Source organism: Zeus faber (assembly GCF_960531495.2).
Source record: "Zeus faber genome assembly, chromosome: 18".
Taxonomy (NCBI): Eukaryota; Metazoa; Chordata; class Actinopteri; order Zeiformes; family Zeidae; genus Zeus; species Zeus faber.
Window position 1 is genome coordinate 6,488,449 of NC_137210.1, and position 18,665 is coordinate 6,507,113.

The 18,665-nt window shown below is 44.6% G+C and overlaps 1 protein-coding gene across 3 annotated transcripts in view; it reads right to left on the minus strand.

Moving 5' to 3' along the window:
* Positions 1–837: 837 nt before the first annotated feature.
* gypc (glycophorin C (Gerbich blood group)) overlaps positions 838–18,665 on the minus strand; it is a 35,715-nt gene continuing 17,887 nt past the window's right edge. Inside the window, exons 3-6 of one of the 3 annotated variants that reach the window (XM_080019100.1) lie at positions 5,962–5,994; positions 4,482–4,523; positions 3,054–3,257; positions 838–891 (exon numbers count right to left, since the gene is read on the minus strand). In XM_080019100.1, coding sequence (XP_079875226.1) covers positions 3,061–3,257; positions 4,482–4,523; positions 5,962–5,994 — 272 coding nt within the window. In that variant the 3' untranslated portion in view covers positions 838–891; positions 3,054–3,060. Of the gene's footprint in view, positions 892–2,741; positions 3,258–4,481; positions 4,524–5,961; positions 5,995–18,665 lie in introns of those variants that run through there. The other 2 variants (XM_080019099.1, XM_080019101.1) reach the window with 2 other exon arrangements.

Sequence of the window (18,665 nt, forward strand, 5' to 3'; positions counted from 1 at the left end):
AGTATATATACAGTGTATATATATATATATATATTTATATATATATATATATATATAGATATGAACAAAAACCATGTTCAGGATCAGACGGCTCATATCGTGTTGTTACCTAACTAAATATTTAGAATATACCAAGTCATTTTGCACCCAGAGGAACGCAGAGGAAGATATAAGTTATGACCAAAGTTAGGGATCTGGGCGACCAAAGGTAGGGAAAGTTAAGGATAGGACTATTTATATTACAGTATATACTGTGCGGTTACAGTGATCAACTGCTTACACTATATGGATCAAAATGCTTGGGACAGAGTCATTCCTATACAAAATATATTGAGGAATGATTCTGTCCCAAGCTTTTTTTTTATTGCAGCATTTAATGCTCTTTAAATAATTTGCTTATAATTATCAAGTAGTCTGCTTCCAGTGTTCATTTTAGGTCTTTTCATACATTTGGAAAATAAAAAAAAAGTAACTACAGTGATTCTGTTTTTTCTGCTCTGCCTCGTGGTAACCCGTCTGCAGTGGTGGCGCTATGCCGGGATATGTCAGGATTTTGCATAACACTCGTGCAGGCCCCAAAAGGATTTCTTTAAAATTTTACATTTTCAACACTTGAAATCCTGTCCAACAATTATTTGAAGTCTAAAATGTAAGACTGATAATGCCTTAAACAGGCAGGTGTAGAGCGGTGGTGTAAATGCTTAATGGAGAGGGAGTGATCTCCGATCAGCTGAGCGTTCCCGTTTCATGTTTAAAAAACAACAACAAATAAAAACAGTGTTTTATTTTACATGTATTTATTTTCCTCCGTTTCCTAATCGAACGAAACAAAAAAGCCCCATGTGTCATGTGTCAGCCTCTGCAGAGCCATTGATACTGTTAGATGGTAATCTGCATGAGAAATAAAGAAAAATAAAATTGGTTATAATAATCATCCGCTTATAGTATGTAGTGCTGTCAAATAATTTAAATAAGGGAGCGAGTTGCAGCAGGTTGCAGCTGCTTTTTCCGTCATTCAAACATAAACTCTGAAAATGAAACGGGTGACTTACTTTCACATTTATGTTGGTTTGTTTAATGGGTTAAATTTGACAGCCCTAATATGAAATAAGAAACCTTGTGCTGTACACAGAGGAAGATTAAAATGTATAAATTATGAAGTCTCCATTATCCATAGACTTTATATTTACATTATACCACAGACAATGATGAAACATAAATAATCAAACATATAAATTAAATGTTATATATCTATATATATATAGATATGAAAGATAAGTAACTTCGCAATCTTGCAAGAGGAAGATGTGCAAGTTTTGAACCAAGTCAGGGAACGGGGTCAATATTTGGGATTTTGGAGCGGAGCGTTGCCGGGGTTTTCTCAACAACATTGCTCTAATAGCCTGCGCTTTCTTTTCAGAGATAATTATCGACTAGATAGAGCTGCATAATAACAGTTTCAGATGAAAGCCAGAGTTTTTTGGCCCAATCATTTATATGCAACAAAAAATCGGTAATGTGCTGTGTGGGAAAGATAGAGAGAGAGTGTGCGTGTGCGTGTGCGTGTGTGTATGTGTGCGATTGCAGCGCGAGATAATTAAATCGCTGTGTGTGTCTTGCGGTTATTTGCACTCAATCACACCTGCCCGCGCGAGTGGTTATTACAGATGAGCAATGGAGTATTTTCTCTCCTTAGAACTCACTATTTGCATTCAAATCTCTCTCTCTCTCTCTCTCTCTCTCTCTCTCTCTGCATTAAAAATGTTTTCTTTTTCAGCCTCCGCATTTGGCCTGAAGAAAGGCGTCTTCCGCTGTGTCCTTCCATATTATTTCCGCGGGTATTGCCGGGGAACAGAGGAGGGGCTGGGCAAATTTGAAAAGTGAGATTTTCTTGAGCTCGAGGGCTCGTACTCAATTCACTTACAATTAATAAACTTACTTTTTTTAATATTCGTTTATTATCACGCGGGGAAATAATATAAAGCGATATTGATTGATCAATCAAGCGCATTGCCTGAGTAAAGGTCCATGCACACATCATCACATGCGCTTGAATCTCTTTCACGACATTTTCGGAAGCTCGACGCCGAGCGACAGCACCGTCGTGAACATGCAGCCCGGGCTCCGGCTCAGCTCACTGCGCCTCGTCGTCATCATTCCGCGCGCGAACGGCGAGAACAAACCATCGCAAATCATCAGACCCTGAGTTTGACGTCCTTTATAGATTGGCGAGCGGGCGTAAGTCATTCCTGCAGGCGGCGCGTGGCCGGTGCTGGGAGTACGGGGCTTACCGTGACTCAGTGCGCGTGCTAAAAATACCACCCACTGGAGAAGCGTTTTGACACTCCGGCACGCCATGTTTTGCTTTGCGTTTCCTTTACAAAACCTTTGCCGCACTCGCGCTTTTCTGGCGAATGCCGAGTCACACCACGCCGTGAGGGGCCAGGACACACGGGGCGAGCCCCCCGTGCTCGCTTCGCGTCAAAGATTCCACCTGTGATGGTCGACCACAGCCTCCAGCAAAGGGTTCTTCTCCCGCAGAAACATTTGGGTTCTCATCCTCCGTGGGACGCTGATCCGTGTGGCAGGGACTAGGAAATGCTCCGCCACTGGCGGCGGCAACTCATTTGCTTGTTCATATATAGATCTGGTTCGCTTGTCATATTAAAGGCTATGGCCTATCCAGTTTTAATTCATAAGGATTTAAGGATAGGGATAAGATGGGGAAACAGACATTAAGAGCATATCACTTTTAATTACTGTTAGAATTGGAGTTTACAAGGCGCAAAATGAAGCCCTGAACTTGACATGACAAAATGAGATGATTTGGATTTTGAGCCGATTATGAGTGTGGCGCTAAATACTGCCGAGCAGGAAGCTATGCTGTTTTCAAATTACAAATGTCAGAAAGAGGGTTAATACTGTACGGCAGCAGAGACCCTGAACGTTTTGGCTGCTGCAGCAAATACTACCAAAAAAGGAATATTACATGTTAGACTTCCCAAAACAAGCGAGCGGAGCGTTAGCTCGAATTGGAAAACTCAGTGTCTGACCCAGGTCTCAGATGAAGTACTCTGTCTTGGTTTCGTCCATGGCGTCCCGGAGGGCGGGGTCCCTCCGGAGAGCTGCGTCCGCCGTCTCGGCGAACTCCGTGCCCTTGGCCTCGTTGGTGCGGTACGTGCCCTTGTGCCTGAACATGTAGCGGATCACCACCACCACCAGGCAGAGGAACACCATGACCACGGTGCCGATGACAGCTGCGGAGGGGAGAGGAATCCCAAAAGTGTCAGTACCATCCCAAAGTACAAGTATAGCCACACAATTGACTAGGAACACTCAGTGTCAAGTTTTTCAGAGTCATAACTATAAGCATTTTGTTATTAGCATTTTATTAGCATTATTAGTGTAATTAACATTTGATTGAAACCAATACCTATACGTATAGTCAGTAGGTACTGTACTGGTATGAAAATACAACTAAACCCTTTTATAACTAGTGCGGGGCTATTCAACTGGTGGCCCGGGGACCAAACGGGGCCCTCACATCAATCCAGAATGGCCCTTAGAACTTCAGGTTAAAAAAACTTTACAAATTGGACCATTGGTTTAAAACTACTAAAACAAAGTGTCCTCCAATCCAAATTTCTGTGTATAACATATAGCATAGCGTAACATATATCGATAAGATTGGAAAAATTCCAAATGGATCTCAATAATGTGAGAAATACCTGATGGCTTAAAACAATGTAAAAGTAAAAGACATGGCAAACCTATGGCTATGCAGTAGCATTTTATTTTTCATTGTTTAACAAATGTAGCCACACTGTTAATTTGCAGGAACTTGTGCATGTGCCTTGTGGTACGCCAACCTAAATAGTCAGCTAGAGGATAAACACATTGTTTCACAGTAATGACTCAATCTGGACACTGTTCATCCTTCTCTGTACATTATATATAGTTTTAGCAATCGGCCTTCACAGCCTAAATCAATTGGAAGGGTATTATAGCAGGTCAAATAAGGTGAACAAGGAGAACAAAGTTTAGTATTCATGCTGGATATTTTGAACACAACACACGGACGCAAAGTGTTAAAATACATTTTTTACGACTGTCGGTGGAACAAAAAGAGACTTTTCATTTATGGCTTATAAATAAAGCATGGGCGCTATTCCGTGTCTAATATCTGGACTATTGGTCAGCTAACTCCGAAAAAGGCTCTAAAAGGCTTTGTTCCAGTACATTTAGCAGACGTAACCCCGGCCTCGCAGAGAGAGAGACAACTGTTCTCTTCACTTTTACCACCCAAACCAAGGAGACGTCTGCCTGCAGCCGTATCTCTTTCCCTGTTTCCTTTTTCCTTTGCCTTTCTTGTGTTCAACGAGAGAGGGAGAGAGAGAGACAGACAGACAGAGAGAGAGAGAGAAACGTCGGGAAGCGTTTGGATGTTCCCGTGTCATCGCTGCAAATGCCAAGGAACTCACCTCCCAGAACGGCATCAAAGTAGCCGTCGTCCATGTCGTAGTCTGCGGAGGCCAAAAGAAATAACGCAAAGTCAGCTCAATGTTCACGTATCGGAGAGAACAAATGACTGACAATGTCAGCAAAACCCCCCCAAAAAACAACATGGCGGGAACCCGCGCTGTGTGTGTTTGTGTGTGCACACACTCCGTTTCCTTTCCAGTTAACTCCGACATGGTTATTTTAACAAATGTGAATTTTTCATGGCGGTTTGTTTTAACAGACAGCTGTCTCTGGGAGCTTCTTTGAGAGAGAGACAGAGAGAGACAGAGACAGAGACGGAGACGGAGAGAGAGCGCGAGACAGAGAGAGAAACGCTCATTACAGGAAAGCGATTAAAGGTAATCATGAATTATTGCGCAGGCAACATCTGTCCGCCTCCACTTGACTTTCTCTGAAGGGCGGCGATGCGGGTGGAGGTCGCCCAAGCGCTTTTCTTTTTTTGTAAAAGAAAAAAACTCACTGTGGGACCCGGGAACGGTGTTTCGGTACGCAAAAAGGTCTGTGTGCGTGTGTGTGTGTGTGTGTGTTGAGCTCCATTGTTTTCTAATGAAGAAACAAATTGCGCGCAATTAAACTGCAGCCTCATTAACGCCTAATCACCCACAACCTCTAGGTGTTCGCTCATTAGATTCTCATTGTTTATGATGCGGAAATGTTAGAAAGATGGATGGATGGATGATAGATACACAAAAAAATATGTAAAATATATAATATATATAAAATAAGTATATATAATAATAAAATAGATATAGAAGTAATGAGAACATTGAATGAACTGGAAAAATAGAGCTGCAATGGCAGCAAATTAAAGGGGAATCACACAGCTGGCCTGTTTCTGTTCTATTATTGTTTCTCTATTTCTATTTCTTTTGGCTTTTTTGGGGGGGGTTCTCTCACTTCACTCCATTTACTCGGTGCAGCTGCATGTAGACGCCGCCTCATTAGTATTAGCTCAGAATGTGATGTATTAGCTCATTTTTGATGTACGCTCACAGATCACACAGCCTCTCCCCCCCCCCCTCCCCCTCCTCCTCTTCCTCTTCCTCCTCCTCCTCCTCCCCCTCCTCCTCCTCTTCCTCCTCCTTCGCAGACACCATCAAAGGCGAGTCCCATCTGCTCGGAATTCGTCTTAGAAGTCAAACGGGGAGGCAAAGAGAGAAAGAGAGAGAGAGCGGGAAAGAGAGAGAGGGGGACGAAACTCGGACCCCAGATACTCACATTCGATTTTTTTCTCCCCCTATCGTACTCATCCTATTTATCTGATAGGGGAGGGGGGCAACAACAAATACCTGGGAACAATTTCCTGTGTGTGCGCTAGTGCGGGCAGCGGAGGATGAGCCTGCCGATGGATTGCTCGCCGCGGAATAGAAAATCTCTCTTTTCTGGGTAATGAAAAATAGGGGAGGAAGAAACAAAAAAAAAAAAAAAAAAAGAACTTACCGACGGGGGTTGGCGTGCTTGTTTCGGCGAGACCTGTGGATATATTAGATACAAGGCTTAGTCACCTGGGGGAAGAAAAGTCGTAGTATTCAAAGATGAAGAAGATTCTTCAGCTGTGTGCGTGTGTGTGTGCGTGTGTGTGTGTGTTAACTGAATCAGTGTGGCATGCATTATGTACTATAAATCAAAGCTGGCCAGATAAACGATAAAGAAAAGTTGCAGCCAAGCGGTCATCAATGAAACATTGTTTTCCTAATTGATCGTTTCTGTACCCCTCCGGTAGCCCTGACCATGAGCCTAACCCTAACACCATCCGAAAGACCATCCATTCCGCTCCTCCTTGCCCATAAATTACCCAATTCTTTCGTTTAATTCTCTTTATGCATTTATTTTTATTCTATTTTCATTCTTCTTTTCCTTATCCTTTCTTTTGTAAAAAAAATACAAATTGCTAATGTAGCCTTCTATAAATATATTTATATATATAATATATTTATAAATATATATATATATATTTAAATATATTTATAATATATATTTATAATTAAATAAATATTTTTATATTATAATTTTTAATATTTATAAATAATTATAAGGAATAACAAATTCCTGTTTTACAATAATGTAGCCTTCTCTAAGACATGCAAACATTAAAACATCAAACAACATTCAAACATCAAACAACGTTTAATAATCTTTAAAAAACAAAATATAAAAAAATGTATATATAAAAAATATATCCCAGATGACTTGGTGTCCCAGCCCACACAGCTGCAATACAAAACTTCACTCTGCGAGGATTTAGAGCTTGAGCGAAGTTTAAAGAGCTGTTGATCTGATTTTCTCTCCTACTGCGGTTGAGTTTTGAGATACATGCATTCAGAAGAGCAGGAGGGGCGGGGGTACAGGGTTGATACATTTGTGGGAGAGAGAGGGAGAGAGGGGGACAACTGGCCGGGGGAGCCCGCTGGGCCGGCCAGCCTCCTCTTCAAAAAGAGTCCAGATCCCTCTTCCCGATGAGCCAAACCGAGCGTGGGAGCATAGGCCGGAGCTCGAGCCAGAGCCAGAGCTAAAAGGCCTGAGATGAGGGGCGGGGTGGGGTGTGAGGGGGGTGGTGGGGCGGGTACTATGGGATGCCACGGAGAATTAGAGCGCCGTGGTGGAGCCGTTCCTGTTTGGAACGTTCTGCAGTCACATAAACAGAATAGCTTCCCTTAGCCCCCGGGAGGAGCGACGCCATCCGCAGCTTTCATCGCGTTCCCAGAAGTGGCGTTAATCTCGCCTCCCAAAGCCGGCTTCCGAAGCGGCATTTGGGCGACAGTCTGGGAAGGAAGGGCCGGGTTGAACTGGAAGCCAAATTAATTCCGCCCCGTAAGCGCCGCGGCTGACACTGCGCTGATATGATATTCTCGGGGAAATAATTATATGCGGGAGAAGGCCCCGGCTTGCGATTCACTCCGGTCTGACTGTGCCTCCGCAACGCGGTCCAAGAACAAGGGCGAGGGGGGCGTGGGGGGTGACACACACATTACGTGGACGTTCTTTTTCGTCTTTGGCCATCTCGCATCTCACCCCGATCATGCCGCACGGACATTCAAAAACAAGAATGTTATCATTGCAGTGCAGATAGTGTTTGAGCTCTCGGGGGGGGGGGGGGTTTCCGGCGTTATGTTGTCGCGGTTGCCCAGTCAATTTCCAGGGGCCTCTCAGGACAGGCTGGCGTCTGTTGTGCATTTAATGGAGTCGCGATAAGTGTGGAGAGTTCCATCCAGTCAGCCAACAGCCATGACAAAATAAAAAATATCCCTGGACCTGGCAACGGGTCCTTTAGGGCAATTATTCTATCACAGCACAATGGCGTCCACAATAGAAAAACACAATCAAAAAAGCCATCATGTCGTTATCATGTCCCTGCTCGGTGCAGCCACGTATTGTTACCTTTAATCGTAAAGGTTGCGGGGTCCTAATATTGGGGCCCCCGCACCGAATCAATTCAATGAGAAAAAACAAAACAAAAAACAGCCAAGCGGGGGCTCTGGATTGAGGGCATGGTGCTCTCAATGAAGAGGGGCCAAGAAAACAGCTTTAGTGAATTGGCCACTTTTGCGATTTCCAAGCACTAGACGCAGAGCAGAACTTTTTGCTGGCGAGTGGTTTATGAAGATGGAAGTGTAAGTACCGCCTTGAAAGCACTTTTCAAAATGCGAGCGCTCTCCAAGCCAACTTGAAGTGTTGGTTTGGAAATGTCCCAACCTCACCTGGTGAACAGCGGGGGGTGGGTGCGGGCGGCTCATCTGTATCTGTTTCTCATTGTGCTCGTCTCGCCGGCTGGTGAAAATATTCACTACATATTCACTAACCCGTGGCCTCCACGAGGTGCACCTGCCTATTTTTCTCAACCTCTTCCTCTATAACCACCTCTTGCTCTCTTCTGTCATTGGCTGTCATTGGAAATGAAATGAACACTTTAACGTCTGTGGTGCCATAAATCAGTGTTTCCCAACCTTTTTTATACCATTTGTTTAATCCTAATTAAATCACAATTAAATAATCCCATGGCACTATACCACTATCGAGTTAACTGCTAAAAACATCAGAAACATTTATAACTGCGCTTATTATTATGGCCTATTAATGGTTGGTGATGAAAGACACATGGATTCGTTCATAGCGAACCAATCCTTAAAATGATTCAGGAGGTGGAACTCCTGCAAAAAAGTGGGTGAGCGAGTTAAACCTTAACTAAAAGTAATGGGGACTAAATTTATTCCAATGCAAAAAAAAGGCCAAGGCGTTCAGGATAATTCATTTTGAATGTGACTTTTATCCAAAATAAACAACTTTCAAAGAGTTAAATGATTCTTGTGAGAATTCCATTTACAACACAGATGATCTGAGCCGAACCGGCTCTCCTGACTTTTGCTCACTGTTGCGTTACGTGACAACAAAAAAGTGGGAAATCAAACTCTTGTTACCGAGGGACGTCAGGAACCAAATCGCAAAAAAAGAGTCGAACCTTTCATTACTACGTAAAGTCGTCACTTTCAGTGTGAAACTTGTTCTGGTGAGCACAGAGCTCATATTCTAGCTGGAAGTGGTTAGTTTCAGGGAGTTATCATAACTTTATTTTTTCACCTATTTGTCCTATTATCGACAAGGTACACATGAGCTCTTGCATATCTGTACATTAAAAACATCTCCGTTTAGGAAACACCGAACACCCTGCTACTCCAGCTACACCTACGTCGCTCGAGGACACTATTTAACCAATTACGACGTACTTCACCATCTTTGAATCAACGAAACAGGGTTGCTTTAAAATTTGTCAACGCGAGCACTTAGCCGTTTCCTTTTCTGCAGCTCATCCTTTCTGGTCCGTTTCGCATTCCATCCCCTCAACCCGGTATCTCTGCTTCTGCTCTATTTGACTTCATGACTTCTTTCAGGAAATAGAAATAGGAGAAAAATAACAACTGTGATCTATTATTCATAAGTCTGTGTCTCAGCAGCGCCCTGCAGGTACTAAAGAAATCACTTCCACTCCATCATTCGTCTTCCGTGTCATTTCACGGCGGGGACTGAGATGTGTATATATATATATATATATATATATATATATATATATATATATATATATATATATACAGTATAAAAAAAAATAAAATAAAAAAAAAAAATATATATATATATATATATATATATATATTTCTTTTTTATGGATGTCTCACAATAAAGCCTGCTGTGGGAGCGCGACCACTTGGTTAAATGAGCTATTGAGTGGGGAGGGAGGCTTTTTTATAGCCGGACCCAACAAGCTGTGATTTAAAGAACCTGCATAGCCTGCATGAAGTAGAATCCAAGTAGAAATTTGTGCTGAGGAGTCAATAAACAAATGCAATATTGTTCATAGAAAAAGGGAAGTGGAGCCCATTGCCAATGAATGTGTCGAGATCAGGGCATCCTCGTCCTCCACCCCTGAGCCAATAGCACAATACCTCCCCGGACACAAACCACATTCATGGGCTGCCCTCAGCCTGCGGGGACAGCACACAGAGGGACGGAGCCGAGCAGGGATAGCCCAGGGACGCGTGTCAGGCGGCGGGAGGCTCTGACTGGCCCTGACCGGCGTATGGAAGTTCATTAGCGATGGGCTACTCCCTAAGGGGGTTCATTACAAACCCTCGCCATGTTAAGCACTCTCGCAACGCACTTGAGGGTTTGGTTTTTGGTCAGCCGGCACTGAATCATTAGCAATGAGCGAGCGAAACCAGTCGATTTGGGTCAGCGCGAGTGGGTCGCAATGGGCAGGCGAAGGATTCAAAAACATCCACAGACGTCCGCCTGCAACGAGTGTGTTGGGATGGAAGCGCCGCAGCCGAAGAAGGGTGGAAACAGCAGTGGCAGCGGCAGTTATGCAAAACAGAATCAGATGGGAATTAGTTTATATTCAGCCAAGTACTTTTTCATATGCATAGGGAATTTGTTGGGTGAGATCCGTTATCTGTTGCTGTACAGAAAATGTGCATAAGGAAGGATAACAGTAGAAAGTAGCCAACTATCCAAAGATAGCCAAAACTAATGAAAAAAAAAAAGCTTTATAACAAAATAGCCAACTGAAAAACAAAAATAGCTGAATATACAAAAATAGCCATAACAAATAAAATAGAAAATAACCAAATATACAAAATAGCCAACTGAAAAACAAAAATACCCTCCTGAAAAAAAATGGCCAAATATGCAAAATAGCCAATTAAAAACAAAAATATCCCCAATTACAAAAATACCACCCCTCCAAAAAATGAAAAACAAACATACAAAATGACAAATATAGAAAAAAGTCAAGTAAATAAAAACGACCAAATATTCAGAATATACAGAATATACAAAATGCAAATTTATGTACAGGATAAGTTAAATTAAAAGTCAATAGCTGGGGCGAAGTGTCAATATGGTTGCTAGTATTGATATTAATATACATGTAGATGTCCAGGATGAATAAATATGAATACAATGATATGGGCATGGATAACAGATTTATATTTTTATGTTATAACTAGATTATTACAAACAGATTACATTAGATGTAATGCTAATATGATCCTAATGCTGATGTTATAGCAATTCACACATCCAGATCTGATGAGTTGACATTCATTTTTGGGAAATAAATAAAATAAATTTGAGTCCAGCAGTTGTTGCTGGAGCTTCAAGGTCTGCTGCCTCCATTGAATGTTTCCCAGTGTGAATTAACCCTTTTATTTTCCTTTCCCTTCCTTTCTTTCCTCCTGTCATTTCTCCTACGCACATGCACTCTCTATGAAAATTGACCTTGCAGGCTATAACTCATCAACTCTTTTTTTCTTTATAATGAGCTGCATTCTATCACTATTTCAGACGCCGATGGCTAGGAGGGTCAATACTGTAATCTCCCCGACCACAAGTTACAGTATGCCTTGAGATTCATGTCAAAGTCATAATGACAGCCATTTGAAGCATGTCATTATGATAATATTCCCATGAATAAAAATAATGAACTTCCCAAAGAACACGCATAACGCATGCGGCTGACATATTTGCACTTGACCCATTGTCTCGACACCAGCCATTAAATATTGGCCAGAGAACATTCTGTATACCCGCGTATTGGAGATTTTAATGCCCTTTAAGAGTTCAGGCTCTGTGCACAATGATTAGAAATGTATTTAAACTACGAGAAGCTTAAGCTGAGATTTCAGGGAAGGAGAATTCCTATTGGGGTCACATGTGATGTAATGTTATGTATGTTGTGTTGTCATGTAAATGATGTTTGTTGCTCTACTCTACAGTTACTCCTCACTTAATGACCAAGTTCCGTTCATAGGACCAGGTCGTTAAGCGAATTGCTCAATAAGCGCAGACCCGTGTTATTTCACGGTAAGGGTGGGCCCTGTAGAGGGTGGTGCATTCAGCCGAACGTACCACTCTCCTCTCCCTGCAGGACTTAAACACCAGGAGGTGTAATAGCAGAGTCTGCAGGATCATGAAGGATCCTCATCACCCCAACAACGAACTGTTCCAGCTGCTGCGGTCAGGCAAGCGCCTCCGCAGTCACACAGCGAGAACAGAGAAACTGAGACAGAGTTTTTTCCTGCAAGCCATAAGGACTACCAATGTTGAACTCACCAGGGGTCCTAACAAAAATCACTGAGTCACTCACACTGCCTTACTGTACTCTATGCTGCATACTGTATCACTGTTCTGGGTTACTGCATACTGTATCACTGTTCTGGGTTACTGCATACTGCACTGTATTGCTGTTCTGTTGCTGTGTCGTACTGTTGTATACTGTACTGTATATCTCCTCATTTTATTCACATGCACTTAACTGCACATATCTGTATATACAAATAGCCTATCCCATATACATATTCTATTTCACTTCTATTTTGTACCCACACATTGTATTATCTTTTTGAGTCTTATTAAATTTTTATTTTCTTTTATTTATATTATTCTATTCACTTACTGCATTAAGTTTTAGGAATCAGTTTGTGTAAGTTAGTTAGCTGGGTAGGAATTAGGTTAGCTATTATGTTCGGTTTAGTAACTATTGTGCATAATGTCCAAGTACATTGCAAAGACATTTCACTGCATATATGTATGAACGTATGTATATGTATGTGACAAATAAAACTCTTGAATCTTGAATCTTGAATCTAGCGTATATAGTGTATATAGTATAAATAGTATATACGGTATAGTGTATATAGTGTATAAATATATATAGTGTATATAGTCTATATAGTATATATAGTATATATAGTGTATATAGTATATACAGTATAGTGTATATAGTCTACAAAGGGTGATGCATGTTGACATGTTTGACGCTGAGACGGCACGCACCCAGCAGTATTGTACTCAGCGCACAATACAAACTGGTCGGAGAGCTGGTCGTAAGTCCGGACGGTTGCTAAAAGGGTTGGAAGTTCCTGTTTGGTTCAGGGGGTGGTTGTGGGATTCAGTGCGTGGCTGTGGGGTTCGGGCATGGGTGTGGGGTTCGGGGCGTGGTTGTGAGGTTCGGGGCGTAGTTGTGGGTTCTGGGGCTGCCTTTGGGAGTGGGGGGTGTGGGTCGCTGGTTTGGGTCTCGGCCCAGTAGTCGGGGGGTCAGTGTGCCAACGTGGTCGCGCGCCCCGCAGGCGGGGTGGCTGGGCTTGTGTGTCCTTCTGCGTCCCATGGGGAGGGGTGGCCTGTCCTGCCGGGGCTGGTTAGGCGTTCCATCTGGTCCTGTCAACCAGGGTCCTGAACCTGGCTGGCCATGCTAGGTGCGGGGCTCACCATGTGGCCTCCTTCGGTGTGGGGCAGACTCCTGTTGTCACACCTGGCTGCCGGGGTACCTCGGTGCATGGGGCGCTCGTCGCTGGGGGGTCGGGCTGTGGGTGGGGGTGCTGTCTTTCGCCCTCTTTTCTGTGGTCCGCATGCTCGGCGGCTGGGGGCCGACCAGGGGCCTGATGGGAGTGCGGAGCTTCCCGGCATGGTGGAGGCACATGGCGGACCGCTCTCCGTCCGTGGCTGTTGCTGTAGGTTGGCTGCCACCAGGTACGGGAGGTGAGCGTGCTGGGGCACGGTTGGGTCTGGGGGGGGAGGTCCCGCGTGGCTGCTCCCCGGCCTGCTGCGCCCCTCGATCGAGCTGGTCGTGATTCGCCAGTGCCAAAACTCATACTCAGCACATACACCAAGTCAAGTCAAGTCAAGTCACACTTTATTTATAGAGCACATTTCATACCAGGGCAACACAATGCGCTTTACAAAGAAATACAAAAAAGAAAGAGAGAACCTAGTTGTCAGCCGGTCATTACAAAAGAAGGCCCCTGAAACAACAGCAACAACAAAAGCAACAACAAAGACAACAAAAACAACAATAAAAGCAACTCCAACCCCACTGGCAGCAACAGCAACAGAAACAGCAACAACGGCAGCAGCAACATTGACACCAGCAGCACAAACAACAGCAGCAACGTACGTACAACGTACAACGTACAGAAAAGACGTCACCGGAATTGGAAGTGGTAGCTCTCACCGGAACTGGAAAGTTCACTCAGGTTAGAGATGGTTAAGTCGAGGTATAAGGTCACGTTAACTTGAGGTATAAGGTAAGCGAGAGTTAAGTTTAGGTATAAAGTCAGCAGCAGCAACGACAACACCAGTAAAGGTATAAGGTTAGCGGCACCAACAACAGCACCAGCAGCAGCAGCAAAGACAACACCAGCAGTGTCAATACCAGCAGCAGACAACAGCAGCAACAGCGCACAAGCAAAGACGTCACCGGGACCGGAAGTGGTAGCTCTCACTGGAACCAGAAATCTTCTCATCTGAATTGCGTCAACAGTGTGTACCATCTCATCTCAACGAAGTACAGCACAGCAAAGACGTCACCGGAACTGGAAGTGGTAGCCCTCACTGGAAACGGAAATTAAGACTGTGTGCACTATCTCATATTAATCCAGTGACGGTCCTTTTATTAGCGACCCTAAGTTACGGGTCAAGTTTTCAATCAGACCTCTGGAGGGGGAAATACTTCTTATGACCCTCTAACTGTAATATCACAACAGAAACAACCACAGCAACAGAAATAGCAGCGACATCAACACCAGCAGCAACAACAGCAAAAGAAAAGCAGGAGCAACAACAGCAACGCACATGCAAAGATCTCACCGGAACCGGAAGTGGTAGCTTTCACTGGAACCTAAAAAGTCACTCAGGTCAGAGATGTTTGAGATGTTGAGTTGAGGTACAAAGTTAGAGATATTTAAATTAGGGTATAAGGTTTGAGATGAGTTTAAGTTTAGGTTTTAGTTTAGGGATTGTTATGTTTAGGTATAATGTTTGAGACGATTAGGTTAAGGAATAAGGTCAGAGATGGTTAAGTTTAGGTATAAGGTTAGCAGCGGCAAAGACAGCACCAGTTAAGGTATAAGGTTAGCAGCACCAACAACACCACCAGCAGCAATAACAACACTAGCGGCTTGTGTACCAGTAGCAACAATAGCAGCAGCAAAAACAGCAGCAGCAGCAGCAGCAGCAACAGCAGCAGCAACAGCGCACAAGCAAAGACGTCACCGGAACAGGAAGTGGTAGCTCTCACCGGAACCAGAAATCTCATCTGTATTGAGTCAACAGTTCTCTGGGAAGCAACGCACAGCAAAGACATGTAAATCTCCTCATCTGTATTGAGTCAACAGTGTGTACCATCTCATCTCAACGAAGTTAAGCAGAGCAAAGATGTCACCGGAACCGGAAGTGGTAGCCCTCGCCGGAAACGGAATTAGAACTGCGAGCACCGTCTCATTTTAATAAAGTCACAGTCCTTTAATTTGTGTCCCTAAATTACGGGTCAAGTTTTTCATTCTGACCTCGGGAGGGAGAACCTTTGGAAAAACACACCCGTCTTATAATCCTCTCACTGTAATATTACTACAGAAATTACAACAACAGCAACAGAAATAGCAGCAGCAGCAGCCACAAAACAACATCAGCAGCAGCAACATCAACTTGAGCAGCAGCAACAAAAAACAACAGCAAAAAAGACAACAGCAACGCACACGCAAAAAAGTCACCGGGAACCGGAAGTGGTAGCTCTCACCGGAACCGGAGAAGTCACTTAGGTTAGAGATGGTTAAGTTGAGGTATATGGTTAGAGATGTTTAAGTTAGGGTATAGTGTTAGAGATGCTTAATTAGCCATAAGGTAAGCAAGGGTTAAGACAATAAGAGACAATAACTCGACATTCTGGATCAAAATCAAAGCAGAATATCCTATCGCCACAAAGGCACTGAAAACCCTGCTTCCATTTGCAACATATTTTTGTGAAGCAGGGTTTTCTGCACGGCAACCAAAACTAAACTACGGACCAAACTGGACATTCGGAACACACTTTGAGTGTCATTGTCTCCCGTTACCCCGAGATGGGACTGTCTCGTTGCAGAGAAACAAGCCCAGAGCTCCCACTGATTCAGCGTTATGGAGAGTTGTAAATGGTATGCATTTAATATTGTACGATTTGCTTTAGTTGATCAAGGTGACATTTATTTGTTCTTGAGAATTTTTGACTTTGTAGTTAAACGATCAATCACATTTTGCTTAAAATGTTTCACTTTTTATGCCTGGAAGAGGTGTGTTTTTCCTCTTTTGGACGAGCGGAAGCTAGATTCTGATGTGTTTTCCAAGACTTGAAATGAATAACTAGACTTAACTTGAATGGAAATTGTTTTTTTGCTCACAATAAATTGTTATAGTTCTACAGATAAGACATATTCTATGTTTTTAATGCCGTTTGGAGTATATTTCCGTCACACCTTGATAGCCTCCACGAAAATATTGTCTGACGTAGTACCGGTCCGTGGCGTAAAATAGGTTGGGGACCACTGGCGTAGAACACATACACTTGCACACCAATCCTACTCAGAACAACACTCCACCGGACCAGGGTCTGAAGGGCAGGAAGGATGAGTGATTCGGGTTAGACTTGCCTGAAGGACACCCACCGGCGGCTTGCGCCTGGTGGCTTAGGATGTACTGCGACCTGGCGGGGCTCCGGAGAGTGCCGCCGGGTGCCTTCCACACACTACTGTTTGTGTTTGTGTGTGTGTGTGTGTGTGCGTGTGTGTGTGTGTGTGTGTGTGTGTGTGTGTGTGTGTGTGTGTGTGTGTGTATGTGTTGCCCCACCTGCTTGACGTCGGCGGGGTGTGTGTGGCTTGCCATTGTGGGTGTGGGTTGGTGTGTGGGGGGCAGCTGTTGGCCTTTTGCTTCTGCTGCGCGGCTTCTCTGCGGCGGGCGCTCCGGGTGCTGGGGTGGTGGAGGGCCTGTATATCTGGCGGTCTGCTGGCTTTTAGCGGGGGGGTAACATCGAGGTGCCCCGCGCTGGGCACACACTGCTACATGTATGGGCACTTGGCGCTCACGCCAGGTGGGCATCAGGTCGGCTGCGGTGGGGTGGGCCTCCCCCTTCCTCGGGCTGTGGGTGGGCATGGGGGTGCTGCCGGCTCGCCCATGGGGCTTCGGTGGGGTGTCGGTCTGTTGCCGTAGGGCCGAGATCCGGGCCTGTGGTCTGTGCCTTGCGCCTGTGGCCTTGGTTCTGTGCCTGCGGCTGCGTCTTGAGCCTGCATCTGGGGGTTGGTTGTATGTGTGCGCCCCTGGGGTGTGGGGTCTCCTCGTGCTCCCTGGGACTGGGTAATGCTCCTCGGGGCTTGGCGTGGGGGTTGCTCCACGGCCCTCTGGCTTCTCTGGGGGCCGGGGGTCTTCTGTGGCCGCAGGGCAGGGTACTCAGGGCTTTCCTGCAGCTGTAGGGTGTCTACAGGGCTGCGCAGTTCGGGGGGCTTCGGGGCCCTTTCTGCGGCACCAGGACATAATACCGACCTTCTACACCAGTACCAATGGGGATAAGTCATGTACAACCCCCGGATGACATCTTAGACACACACACACACACACACACACACACACACACTACTGTGTGTGTGTGTGTGTGTGTGTGTGTGTGTGTGTGTGTGTGTAGTAGCAGTACAGTATGCTGTACTTTATTTACACTCGTAAAGTACAAAACTCACATAAAAAAAATGTTGTGTCCCGCTATCGCAACAATTGGTCTTTCTGGGGCGGCTTGGTTTATTTATTTGTATTTGGGGCATGTTGTGCATTGTGCGCATAAGTTAGTGATAAAAAGAAAAACCTGTTTGCCGCGCGGCATGTGTGTTCCACAACACAGTGTTTGCTCGCACGTTATTCCGCGGTGCCAAACAAACAGCTCGGGCACTGACTTAATGTTGTATCTAGAGTACCCCTCCATCCCTCCATCCCTCCATCCCTCCACCCCTCCATACCCCGCCCACCCCCACCCCGAAAAGAAGGCTGTTTCTGGCCAGTCCTCACTCGAATTGACAATTCGCTTACCGGGGTGGTGGAAACATTTTCGGCGTGATGGGAAGGGATGGAAAGAGAGGGATGGATGCAAGGAGATGAAGAAGCTGGGGCAAAGAATCGAGGGCGGCCTCCATCTTTGGCTCTGCAGGGTCCACTCGGCTTTGATCCGGGGGCATGAAATCAGATGTGCGGAGATGGATATATGCGATAATCCACTCCAAAATCACCTCAACACAAGAAAAATTAAATAAAATAAAACAGCACGAGGACTTGTTATGGACGATCGCCATATGCTTACATTTCAGCACATGTTCGCAAAAATTGCAGAGAAAAAGAGATCGATAGTGAGAAGGGAAGTAAGAATCACGTCTGCTATTGGAAATGGATAAAAAAAAAGCTGAAATATGAACATACATCACGAAGCAAGGACTACTGTTTATAAGAAATTGGGGAATTTTTGGGCATGGTAGCTCAGGAGGTAGAGCTGGTCGTCTAGTAATCTAAAAGTTGCTGGGTCGATCCCAGGCTCCTCCGGCTAGCATGCTGTAGTGTCCTTGAGCAAGACACACCCCTAATTGCTCCTGGTGGATGCGTCCGTCGGTGTTTGAATAATTGTAAGACGCTCTGGATAAAAGCGTCTGATAAATGCAATGTAATGAATGAGCATCTCGAGTCTGGCAGAAGCTGACTGTCCAGGGGAAGATGTGCTGGACCCACAGTGCCTAAATAATGAGGTCCAGACAGAGCTTTCCTCAGACAAGCACAACAACAATGGAAAAAAAACCCCAACAAACTGAGAATCTGAT